The 13,714-nt window shown below is 37.1% G+C and overlaps 1 protein-coding gene across 4 annotated transcripts in view; it reads left to right on the top strand.

Moving 5' to 3' along the window:
• The window catches only part of CEP83 (centrosomal protein 83), a 120,357-nt gene that overhangs the window by 100,171 nt on the left and 6,472 nt on the right, over positions 1-13,714 (top strand). For all 4 annotated transcript variants that reach the window (XM_007085624.3, XM_042992900.1, XM_042992899.1 and 1 more), the window contains one exon: positions 1,207-1,336. In XM_007085624.3, coding sequence (XP_007085686.2) covers positions 1,207-1,336 — 130 coding nt within the window. The remainder of the gene's footprint in view (positions 1-1,206; positions 1,337-13,714) is intronic.

Below are 13,714 nucleotides of genomic sequence, written 5' to 3'. Positions count from 1 at the left end.
TCTTCTGAAGGCTACTTTGCAAATAAAATTTTCTCCCTTCAGTGTCTCATTATTTCATATTTTAAGACTGTCTGTGGTTTCACACATGCAGTTGAATTTCAAGAAAAGAAAGTAAGCAAGTTATTTGTCCATAATGTGTTGTGACATTCCATAGGGTCCAAATTATTTTGCAAAAAATGGAAATTTATATCTTGGAACCTGAAGTGTTTGATTAAAATGCACTTAAAATTCTAAGACAAAAAGCGTTCTAATGACAACTTAGCTAGCAAGTTTAAGTAATTGATCATTGGTTTCTGAATGTTATTCATAAGATTACATGGCAGAAAATAGCTGGATGACGTGTCAGTTGAACATGATTTTGGTCCCAGCTAAAACACTTAAAGTCTATATGACCTTAGGCACATAATCTGATGTCTCAGGATTTATAAATCTCATTTGTACTGCCTATATATAGTAATGATACTAAAAATTATGCAAAGTGTGCAGAAGAGCTTTAAAGATATAGGTTGTTTTGGTTCCTTAAAATATCATTATATAAATTTTAGTTTAGTCTGAAAACATCCTGCATTAAGACTTGATACCTAGGTTGGTTTTTAACCAGCTTTATTAGACCCAGTTTTTTTTTTTTAATGTTACATTTTTTATTTAAATTCTAGTTAGTTAACATATAGTGTAATGTTAGTTTCAGGTGTAGAATTTAGTGACTTATCACTTACATATACCCAGTGCTTATCACAACAAGTGTCCTCCTTAGTACCCATCACCCATGCTAGACCTAGTTTTTAGAGCATGGTGGTTATCATGATTCGAAGCTGGTTATCAAGTGTTGGTCTTGCTGTTAACTAGGTGTAAGTCTTTAAGCAAATTCATTAACTGCTCTCTCGACTTTAGTTTTCTCATCTATAAAATGGAGATGATAGTAGTCCCTAACTCAAGGGGTTATTGTGAAGAATAGATGACATAGTACACACACTGTTCTAAGCACAGCATCTGGCTCAGAAGAAGTACTCAGTAATGGTACTGAGTACCATTTACTCAGTACTCAGAGAAGTACTCAGTATAAGCAAATACATGGCCATGCAAGAGTGCCTGTAGTTGGATAATTAAGGATGTGGTGAAGCAGGTACAGTGTTTGATTCTACTTGGGATAATGTCTATTTAATCTTAAGAGTTACTGTCTGTGTTTTGCATACATTCTTTTGACAGGACTTTGGAAGAGAAACAGATACAGTGGTTGGAAGAAAAGCATAAATTTCAGGAACGTCTCACTGACAGAGAAGAAAAGTATAATCAAGCTAAAGAAAAACTGCAGCGAGCTGCAATTGCCCAGAAAAAGGCAAGTGGTTCTTATTAAAGTGATTTCTATAGAGTAAAACATAATTAACTATTCTGGGAGAATAAAATGTAATTAAAACTGAGATTTTAGTGTATGTTTAATTTGATATTTAAACATGACATTTTGCTGTCAACCTTGCAGGGATAAATTGGGAAAATGCAAACTGCTCAACAGGTTTATTTCTAAATTTTGTGTTCAAGTCGGTTTTTCAGAGCTGTCATGCATTTTCCCACAGTGTTTTTTCATTGATAAAGTTTCTAGTCCAGCCCTTATAAGTCTTAGTTATTAACTCATTCTGCACTTAAATTTACAGGATGATTAGGTTTATTTCAACTGTGCTTAACTAATACTTGTAACATTTTTTTTTGGCTAAAATGATTTTTTATTTCCAACTCAGGAATATAGGAGTGAGTATCTCCTTGCCCTAGCAGGAAAAACTAGGCTTCCCCCTGACTTCTGTAGTAGCCATGATAGTTACCACAGCTGTGATCTTATTTTTTTGAAATGTTTATTTGTTTATTTTGAGAAAGAGAGAGAAATCACGGGGCAGGAGAAAGAGAGGGAGAGAGAGTATCCCAGGATCTCACAAACTGTGAGATCATGACCTGAGCTGAAATCAAGAGTCAGATGCTTAACCCTCTGAGCCACCCAGATGCCCCAGCTGTGCTCTTTTTTAAGTTTCACCTTTGTAGGCATATTTTCTCCATATTTTTTCTTGGAAATAGTTCAGAGCGTCATGAATATAATGTAATCAGATGATTCATCTAAGTCAGTGGTTTACAACTTCTTTCCTACTTCAGCAAACCCAAGGAATGTAGCATGGCCCCATCAGTAACCATGACTCATGGTGGCAGTGATTCAGTACTTATTTTCAACAAGATTTGGTGTGTGCATGGAGCTGGGGGTGAGGAGTAGCATAAAAATACCATAAATGATTTATTATGTCCCCATTTGATAAGTTCATTTAGCAATGGCATTTGTTTTGGGAAGATGAGAACATCTGAGATGAGAGTAGGGCACTTCTCATAGGCACACTAGTATCTTAATGTCTGTGGGTTTATTGGAAAGGTTAGCTTTTCATATTTGCATAAGAGAAGAGAACTGTATATCATTTACATATTCTGAATTTGGAAACCAAAGACACAGTTCCTAGACACCTATTTATGGTTATTGGATATAACTGCCAAATGCATCCTGATAGTTGGAGTGACAGTACGAGAAGTCTCCAAGTCATTGCTTTCCCACTTTCTTGATTTCTGAATATTGCTTTTCTCTTCTCGTAATGCTGGAAGTAGTGTAACATTGAGATTAGAAAAGGGAATCTCAGTGTTTTATACTTGAATATAAACACTGTCTTTGTTTGTATTTCCTCCCGAGTGTGCCGCTTCTCTTTCTTTCTGGCCATACAAGTACTGAGCGGTGCATGGGTATTGGTGGAATTTCAGTGAAGTGTTTTATGGCTTGGGATGATCTTAGAAATTTCACTTATGGTTCCTAGTACTGTTTGAAGCCTAGAAGCATCTGAAGCCAGATTTTAGCCAAAAATCAGTAGAAATTATAAGAACTGATTTTATCTTTCACAGAGAAATGTTTATGTTAAGGTTTTAGAGTTATGCATCATAGAAACCAGATTCTAATTACTATTGAGGTTAGTTTGGGTTGACTTCTGTTGGAGCAAAAGTGACATCCAGTGGTGAGAGAGATTACCAGCTAATCATAGATACTAGTAAGAAGGGAAGAGGTGATAATTTAAGAAATCTGCAAAACAGCCTTTCATTAGTATTGTGACCTGGGGTGAATTTTTTCCTATTGAAATACCTGCCAAATGATGGGTGTGAACATCGGGAATATCCATATCACTTTTGAAAATGTGACCTGTGGGTTATGATTTGAAGTCATAGGAAATTGTTAAGCTCAATTCAGTGAGTAGTTACGACCCAGAGCTGTCTTACTGCGTGGGACACTTCCCTAGAGGCTTACAACTTTACATCAATTAAAGTAGAAAAATAGACAATATATGTGGCATAGAAATACTATAAAAAACCTGTGAGTACATATAATTTTAGGGCTCAGGGATTTTAGCATTCAGATAGTTTTTACAGATTAGGAAACTGAAGTGGTAGGTAGCCAAGATTACTTGACTAGTAAGATTCAGTGCCATGACTAAAATTTACATCTTTCTGTTCTTAATCCTTTGTTCTCTCTGCACTGTTACTCTTTTAGTTTCCCAATTTCCCGAATACTTGACTGCTTTTCTCTTCATTGTACCCATATGAGTCTTACTTCTCGTGGCAGAATAATCGCTATGAAGTGAATTTCTTTAAGTCAGACTCTTTCCATTCTAGTTAAAGATAATGCTTCTATATGAAAATTTTGGCTCTAAGATTATATAAATATAATTCATAGGAGTGCAATAGACTTGTTAGGTTCTTTAAATGACAAAAATCATAACTTTCTTATGTTGTAAGACTTAAAGCAAGTCACAAAATATTAACTGTAGAGCAGAAATCATAATCCTTTAGAGTTGCTTTCCTGTGAGTGGTTCTTATAACTGGAGAGTGGCAGCTTTATTTTTTTTCCCCAGGCTAGAAAAGATGCCTCATTGCCATCTGAGTGTGTTTCTTTACAGCTCCAGCCTCCTATGCACAAAGCTTATGTCATTTCTTTTAAGTCTTTTTAGATAGAATCTTTGTGTAATGATATTTTACTTTGTTGATTTGTTTGGAAGAACTTGACCAGGTATCTTGAGTTAGGATGCCCTTCTGTGATTGTTGGCTTCTGTGTATATTTTTCTCTATACATTGTTGAAGTGTGAGTAAGAAGAGAGATCTCTTGGTTTGAGCACAGTGAGTTGTCCTTTTCCTTTTAAGGCACTTGAGATGACAACTTGTTATTTTTATTCTAAGGTACATCTCTCTGAAATTATTCTTGGTTAAATTATGGTTGTGAATGTTTTTTGGAAAAGACATGAACCGTAGTCTTAAACTTCTAAAGTGTCTATTGAATATGTTGGGTGGCCTAGCATTCTATTATACACTTAGGGGAAAATAGAAGCCATGATTAATTCCTGCCTTTGATGACCGTATAATCTAGTTGGAGAAGTAAGATAACATGCAATACCTAAACAATACTAATAGTCACTCCCAGGTGATCTGTATAGACCCTAAAGTTTGAGAAGAGCGTCAGAGGGAAGAAAGCCTGAAGACAGGGAGGCCGGTTAGGAAGCTCTTGTGATAAAATGAGGTAAGAAGTGTGGAATTTTGGCTTGTGATAGAGGAATGAAGATGAAAGGTGACTCTTTAGAATTATTCTGAAGGAGAAGATTTATAGGATATGGTGCTAAAGAAGAAAGGGAAAATGACATGTTTTAGCTGTGAGAGTATATAAATGGAGTTGTCGTAATGAAGTGAAGAACACGTGTCAGTTGAGTAGAAAGAGAAGGTATATTCTACTAAACACGTGTCAGATCTGAAGTATGACAGTGCATCCCTGGACTCGTGTCCTAGACTCTTAGGTGAAGGTGCTGTGTAAATAACTAGAAATAATGGAATGTACACCATGGGGAGCAGTAATTCAGATTAGAGATAAAGAATTAAGACACTTGAGATTTTGAAGATGATTGAGGAATAAAAGGACTAAGAATCGAATTGACTTAGAAAGAAGAACTGGATTTAGTAGAGGAATGGTCATAGAGGTGGAAGCTACAGTGTGGTGTTGTAGAAGCCACTGGAAAAGAAAGGTATCCAAGATAAATGGTTGGTTAGTATGATTACTGAAGAGTTCGTTGAATTTGGCTAGAAGGTGGTAAAAGGGGAATCCCAGGTTGGGTTCTTGTATTAGTGTTCTTTTGATTTTTCTATTGCTCCTTTGTGTTGGAATATTTTTAACACCAAGGCATCCACTTGGCAATCCTGTGATGGCATTGGACTGCTAAAGTCAAAATTGAAATCATTCCTTACAGCCAGTGTCCCCTCTGAACTCTTCATCTCTTTCGGTAGCATGTCATTCTTCCTATCACTTAGGCTTCAAACCTCTGATTGACCCCGAGGGCTCCCTTCCCTCAGATGTAGGCGATCACTCTATTGGTTTCTGAGGGCTGCTGTAACAAATTACTGCAAATTATGTGGCTTAAAACATCAGAGAGGTATTATCTCATAATCCTAGAGGTCAGAAGTCTAAAATCAAGATGCCCCTAGGACCATGCTCCTTCCAAAGGCTGGATCTGTTCCACACTTCTCTCCTAGCTGCTGGTGGATGCTAGCAATCCCTGGTGTTCTTTGGGTTGTAGGCATATCACTTCATTCTGTCCTGTCTTCGTCTGGTGTTCTCCCTGTGTGTCTTGTCTCTGAGTCCACATTTCCCTCTTTTCATAAGGATACCAGTCATATTGGATTTAGGGGCTATTTAATCCAGTATAACCTCATCTTAACTTGATTATATCTGTAAAGACCCTTTTTCTAGGTAAGGTCACTCTGGAGTGTTTTACCAACAGCCAATTTTCTAATTCTCTGGACACCAGCTAGGTGGGTGTCCAGCGGTGCAGTTTAATTCTGACACTACATCAGATTGCACAAGTTAAAGGGTTCAGTCTCACAAGACTGCCCCGATGTCAGATGCCAGGTTCCAGGCCACTTGTACTTCTGACCAACTGGCTATCAATTGGGGGTTCCCATGACCCCCTCCTCAGATTTGATGATTTTCTAGAATAGCTCACTGAACCCAGGAAAACATTTTACTTACATTTACTAGTTTATTATAAAGGATACAACTCAAGAACAGCCAAATGGAAGAGGTGCATAGGGCAAGATATGGAAGGGGAAGCATGGAAACTCCATGCCCTCTGAATGTACCATCCTCCTAGCTAATCAATGTGTTCACTAATCTGGGTACTTTCTGGGTCTTCTTGTTGAAAAGTTTTTATAGAGATCCATCTCCGGTCCCCCTTTCCTCTGAGAAGTGGAGAATGGGGAGTACGGGGATGTGGCTGAAAGCTCCCACTCTTTTATCACTTGGTCTTTCGCATGACAACCCCATTTTGAGTTTTTTAGGGGCCCCGACCAGAAGTTACCTCATTAGCATAAATGCAGGTATGATTGAAAACGCTGGTTATGAATAACAAAAGACATGCCTGTCACTCAGGAAATTCCAAGGATTTTAGGAGGTCTGTGCTAGAAACCCAGGACAAAGACCATATAATTTTTTTTTTTTATTTTTAATGTTCATTTACTTAGAGAAAGAGAGAGAGAGAGAGAGAGAGAGAGAGAGAGAGACAGACAGAGTGTGAGGAGGGGAGGGGCAGAGAGAGAGGGAGACATAGAATCTGAAGCAGGCTCCAGGCTTTGAGCCATCAGCACAGAGCTGGACATGGGGCTCAAACCCACAAACCGTGAGATCATGACCTGAGCTGAAGTCGGATGCTTAACCGACTGAGCAACCCAGGAGCCCCCAAATAAATTTCTTTTTATATTATAGTCACATTCTGAGGTTCTCCAAGGACATGAATATTTTGGAGACACTCTTCAACCTGGTACAGTCACGAGGGCCTGTGAATTCTTTCTTTACAATGTGTCTTGCATTTTTTTCCCTCACCTGTTTTCTTTTTATTCCTGTTGCTAAAGTCCTAGCTCAGGCTGTATCTTCTGCAAGGTTTCACGGTATTCATTTAGCCATATTCAACAAATTCATTGAGTGTCTACTATGTCCCAGGTAGTTTTGTTCACTGGAATACAGAAATAGAGACTGTTCTGAGGAGCTTACATTGTAGTGGGTGGGTGACAGAGTAAAGAAACTAGTATCTGTCAGGTGGAGATGTGTGCTAAGGAGAAAACTAAAGAGAATAGAGGATGTGTGCTAAAGAGAAAACTAAAGGGAATGCCTTTTAAATAGGTAGTCAGGGAAGGTTTCTCTGATTAAGGTAACATTGAGCAGAGACCTGAAGAAAAGGAAGGGGGATGCCATGTTTTATATATGGGGGGATAATGTTCCAGACAGAATAGCAAGTGAGAGAGAGAGGCAGAAGTCTGCTTGGTATGTTGAAGGAATACAAGGAGAGAGAGCTAGGTAGCTGGAATGGAGAGAAGTAGTAGGAGGGCAGATGATGTTTTTATTCTTTGGTTTTTATTCTGAATGTGATGGGAACACACTGGAGATTTCTAAATTGAAAAATAATATAATCTGCATTATATTTTAGAAGACCCTCTGGCTGTTGTGTAGAGAGACAAAGAGGACTCGGGAAGACCACTTTTTAGTAGTCCAGGGTGAAAGATGATGGTGACTTGGAATAGAGAGCTTGTTGTGGAATGGTGGTCAGATTCTGTATATATTTTTAAAGTAGAGTTTACAATAGTTGTCGGGCAGGAAAAATACAAATCAAAGATGACTAAGATGTTGAGTATGAGTGCTTAGTTAAAATAGAGTGGGAAAAACTTTAGAAGGAACAGGTTTGGCAGTAAAATAAAGATGCTTGTGTTGGACATGTTAACTCTTTGAGATACCCAATTAGATTTCCGCAGGAAATGTTCAGTAGTCTGGTGGATACATGAATCAGGAGTTCAGGGAGGAAGATTGGACTAGAAATAAAGACTTGGGAGCCATCATCACATAAATGGTATTGAAAGCAAAGGGATTAAAGGAGGTCACCTAGAAAGTAAAGGAAGAGTGAGGATTGAACTTTGAGGAATTTTGAAGTTGAGAAGAAAAGGAGGAAACTGAGAAGGACTGGCCAGGATGGTAGGAGAACCAAGAAGGTACCGGCTGCCAAGTGAAGAAAAGTGCTTCAAGAAAGATCAACTGTATCGAATGACATTGAGAATGAGATGATAAAATAGCAATATGAAGACTAGGAATTCATTTGGCTTTTTAGTGATTGTTGGTGGCTTGTCAAGAGTTGTTTGTGTGGAATAGAAGGAATACAAGCCAGATTGAAGTGGAAGATAGAGTTTGTCTAAGGGATTTTGTTGTAAAGAACAGGGAACTGGGGTGATTGCTAGGGAGGGTTGTGAGATCAAAGAGTTCTTTTAAGGGTGGGGTGAATTATAGAATGATTCAATAGCAAGGGGAAAATTGATGATGCAGAAGAAAGGGGGGCACTTGCAGGGATAATATTCTTTAGCAGCAATTCAGAGGTGGAAGGCATAAGAACACAGTGTATCTATTATACCTGGAAAAAAGGCAAAATATATGCTTATAAATTTCTGATAAATCAATAGATGTGTGGAAGTTTTCTCCTGATGCTACAGTTTTCTCAGTGCAAAAAGGAATCTGGGTCTTTGGCTCAGATTGTGAAGAGTGCAGGTGTCAGAGATCTGAGGAGACATAATAAGTTGTGAAGGAATGTAAGAGTTTGGGAGAGTGATTGGATGGGGAAATTAGAAGGACTGTCAGATAACACAATGCACAGTTGTGTGTGTGTTTGCCGACTTCATTTAGTTGCATAGGTCCAGGCATGCAGTCTAGTTGTATTTAATAAGGGTCTGAGTTTTTCCAGGTGAGTTTGAAGAAGAGGGAGACTTGGGTCAAGGTAATGAGAATGTATGCAGAGAAATGATTATAGAGATAGAGGCTAAGGCATTCATTGGGTCTTTTATGCAAAGAAATGATTATAGAGATAGAGGCTAAGGCATTCATTGGGTCTTTTAGTCAACTAACCAGCCAGTGTTTTTACTGCATTCTAGCTATTTCCTGGCAACTGAAAGTGCTCAGTACATGGTTGGTTGTTTTACAGAGATGAGGATGAGGACAGCATTGTCCTGAACCCTGTCTTCAAGCTTATCTCCAGATGTGCCTTGTAAGAGGCAAACTTTGGAGTCTGTCACATACACTGATGCCGTATCAGACTTCTCAAAACAATGTCTTTTACTTATCAGTCCCTTGCTGGAGAACCCTTCAGGCAAATCCACATCCCTGTAGTAGTACACATTCTCCCTATTTCATTTCTTATCCATTCTACAAAGCCCTTTCTCATGATTTGGTACTTATTGACTGGAATTCCCTTCAGAAGTCCCTATATTTTGAATTACCTATAGTTAATATAGGGCCCAATTAAATGTGCACTCCTTGTGTGTATATATGTATGTGTGTGTATATACTTGATTAAGATTTGGTGATGAAATAAAAAATTTTGTATTACAGTTTAAATGAACAATAAAAATGGAGAAAAATAACCAGATTTTAAGATTGCAAGTTTATACAATCATACAGTAATGAAATACTAAGCATTTCCATCTGTAAAATGTCTACTGGGGTGCCTGGGTGGCTCAGTCAGTTAAGCATCTGACTCTTGATTTTGGCTCAGGTCATTATCTCACAGTTCTTGAGTTCAAGCTCTGTGTTCACACTGTCAGTGTGGAACCTGCTTGGGATTCTCTCTCTCTCCCCATCCCTCCCCCACTTTTACTCTCTCTCTCTCTCTCAAAATAAATAAACTTAAAAAAAAATGCTACTAATTGGACTAAAATACCTAAAAGGAGCATATGCTTTTGATAATGACAAACTAGGAAATATGTGGGTCAACTCTCCATATGAAAACTAGAAGAATCAGACAAAGTATTTAAAAAAAAATATCTCCATGGAAGGCAGTGAACAATGAGGAGGCCAAGCTCCTGGAGAGGTGAGAAATTGAGAGAGTTGAGCATGGCATGTGAGGTTGCTTTTTCCTTAGAGGAAACTGCTGATTCTAGAAGAGGGAGTTGAGAGGCTGAGAAGTGAAGCAAAGCTTTTGACAACTTCACAGAGCTTGGGGAACAAAAATTGGAGTTCAGAATCTGCCAGAGAGAGGATCTCAGGTCCAAGTATACTAGTGCTTTGGGTTGGGACACTGAAGGGGAGGGATTTATGTTTAGACTAAGAATGAAAAAATAGCCTGGCCCTTGCAAGTATGGAAGCGTAGCTTTAGATAATGTCAGTCCTTATAATCAGATTAAATTTACCCAAATTGTTAGTGTTTGTAGCTGCCTGCAAGAAACAAATGTAAATCTACTTTAAGGGAAAACAACATTATGGACTTTATTTCCACAGTTTTTAAATATATAGCAAAAAATTAAAAATAGTCATAAATAAATAAAATATAATAAATAATAAAAATATCACTACATACCTAGTAGAATGGCTAAAATCTGAAACACTGACTGTACCAAATCCTGCAAAGATATGGAACAAATAGGAGCCCTTCTTCATTGTGTGGAATTGGAACATGGTACAGCCATTTTGGAATACACTTTGGTAGTTTCTTACAAAGGTAGACATAGTCAAACCATACCATCTAGTAATCATGCTCCTGGATATTTATTCAAATGAGTCGAAAACTTATGTTCACACACACACAAAAACACAGAAAGTTGGAAGTAAGCAAGATGTTCTTCAGTAGATGAATGGATTAAAAAAAAAAGACTGTGCTACATCCATACAATGGATATTTTTATTTAGTGATAAAAAGAAACGAGCTGTCAAGCCATGCAAAGACATGGCAGAATCTTAAGCACATATTGCTAAATGAAGGAAACCAGTCTGAAAAGACTATATACTGTATAATTTCTATATACTATATGACATTCTGGAAAAGGCAAAACTATGGAGACAGAAAAAAATGCCAGTGGTTGCCAGGGGTTGTGGGAGTAGGGATGAATAGGTAGAGAACAGGAAGTTTTGTAGGGCTGTGAAACTATTCAGTATAATATCATAATAGTGGATACATGACATCATGCATTTGGAAAAAAAAACCTGTAGAACTGTACAACACAAAGAGTGAAACTTAATGTCAACTGTGGACTTTAGTTCATAATAATGTTTCAAAATTGGCTCATTAATTTTAATAAATGTACCACACCCATGTAAGATGTTAATAGTAGAGGAAACTGTGAAAGGGGGAATATGTGGGAACTCTATACTTCCTGTTAGATTTTTCTGTAAACCTAAAGCTGCTCCAACTATTTATAAATCATCATCATTCCGGCTACATGAGGAAATAAGATAACATCAAAAATCAAGAGAAATAATAACCAATGTAAACAGACTCCCCATAGGGAATCTGGGAAATGGAATTATCAGATACAGACTTTAAAATTACCTTGTTGTTATGTGCTTAGAAAACAACAGAAAAAGCTTGACAATTCCTCCAGAAAACAAAACTGTTAAATAAATGGCAGGTTTACAACTAATACACAATAATTGAATTATGAACTTAGTGGATAGATTTAATTGCGAACATCATCATCATCTTCAAGGTATTACCAGAAATCAGTGAAACAAAATATATAATAGAGAAAATTAAAAATGCCAAGAGCTGATTTAAAAAAAAAAGATTGGTAAAATTGATAAAGCCTTAGATTCATTTTTTCCTAACTGCTCACAAAATAGGTAGGTATGCAGGTAAACACAGATGCACAATACGATGAATGTAGAAGGGGTATCACTATATTTTTTTCTTTTTTTTTTTAAGATTGTATTTTTAAGTAATCTGTACACTCAACGACGTGGGGCTTAAATTTACAACCCTGAGATCAAGAGTTGCATGCTCTACTGACTAAGCCAGGCAGGGCACCCCCTCTTATAGATAGTAAAACAACAAGAATATTTTAAAAATAACTTGTGCAGTTTATATGAAGTGAACAAATTCTTTGAAGAACATCTTAACAAAACCAATATAGGAAGAATTAGGTAATCTGAATAGTCCAGTATCTGTTAAGAAAACGGAATCTTTGGGGCGCTTGGGTGGCTCAGTTGGTTAAGCGTCCAACTTTGGCTCAGGTCATGATCTCACTGCTCATGAGTTCAAGTCCTGCATCGGCCTCTGTGCTGACAGCTCAGAGCCTGGAGCCTGCTTCAGATTCTGTGTCTCCCTCTCTATGCCCCTCCCCTGCTCATGTTCTCGTTCTCTCTCTCTCTCTCTCTCTCTCTCAAATATAAAATAAAACATTAAAAAAAAGAAAGAAAGAAAGAAAATGGAATCCTTAATTTAAAACCTCTGCAGGGAAAATGCCTGGCTCATTTGGCTTCACTGATAAATTCTTCCACATACTAAAGGAAGAAATATTACCATTCTTAACACAAACTTTCCCAGAAAATAGAAAAGAAAGGAAAACATCCCCACTTGTTTTATAAGGTTAGAGCCCAACACAGCCATTATAAAAAAAGAGATACCATAAACAAATATACAAATCTTAAATATTAGCAAACTGAATCCCATGATACATAAAAATTGTAATATATCATGAAATGTAAGGTTTATTCTAGGAATGTAAGGTAGCTTAATATTCAAAATTGATTAGTATAACTCAACACTGTAATGGAACAAAAAAAACTATTGTGATCTTAACAGACACATAAAAATAATTTGACAAAATTTAACACCCTTTCATGATAAACTCATTAAAATAGGAATAGAAGGGATTTTTGTACATATAAAAGTCCTACATCTAACATCATACTTATTGATTAAATATTTAATGCTTCCCTCCACCCATCCAAGTTCAGGAACAAAGCAAGTGTGTTCATTATCACCATTTTTTTTTTTAATGTTTTATTGGAGGTGCTGGCTAGTATAATAAGACAAGGAAAAGAAATAAAAGATTTATAAAGATTGGAAAGGAGGAAGTAAAATTGTCATTCACATATGACATGATTGTGTATGAATAAAAATACAAATCTATCAAACTGTTAATATGTACAATTTAAAAACTGCTGGAAAAAAGGTCAAGTAAGTTATTTTTTTTGGTTATCCTATTATTTCTAGCAATTCTATGAATAATAACTAAATTTACTCATGTGAATCATTTTGCTATGCTTGCCTTCTTAGGCTATTACAACGTTTAACAACCTTTTTTTTGAAGTATAATTGACATATACATGTCAATTTCAGCTGGACAACATAATGATTTGATGTTTTTATCTATTGTGGAATGATCACAATAAATGAGTCCAGTTAATATCCATCACCATACATGTTTAAAAAAAACCCTTTTTTTTCCCTCATGATGAGATCTTTTAAGATTTACTCTTTTAGTAACTTCCAAATACACAACACAGTATAGTTACCATGCTGTACATTACATCCCTGGAACTTTATAACTAAAGGTTTGTATCTCCTGACTTCCTTCACCCATTTTGTCCATCCCTTGTGTCCTGCCTTTGGCAACCACCAATTTGTTTTTCTTTTTTCTTTTTTTATTTGTTTTAACATTTATTTATTTTTGAGAGACAGAGTGAGACAGAGCACGAGTGGGGGAAGGGCAGAGAGAGAGGGGGTTACACAGAATCCAAAGCAGGTTCCAGGCTCTGAGCTGTCAGCACAGAGCCTGACGCGGGGCTCGAACTCATGGACCGCGAGATCATGACCTGAGCTGAAGTTGGCCGCTCAACTGACTGAACCACACAGGTGCCCCT

Source organism: Panthera tigris, chromosome B4, assembly GCF_018350195.1.
Source record: "Panthera tigris isolate Pti1 chromosome B4, P.tigris_Pti1_mat1.1, whole genome shotgun sequence".
NCBI classification, from domain to species: domain Eukaryota; kingdom Metazoa; phylum Chordata; class Mammalia; order Carnivora; family Felidae; genus Panthera; species Panthera tigris.
Note: the sequence above shows the minus strand (reverse complement) of the source record. Positions and strands in the feature narration are given on the sequence as shown.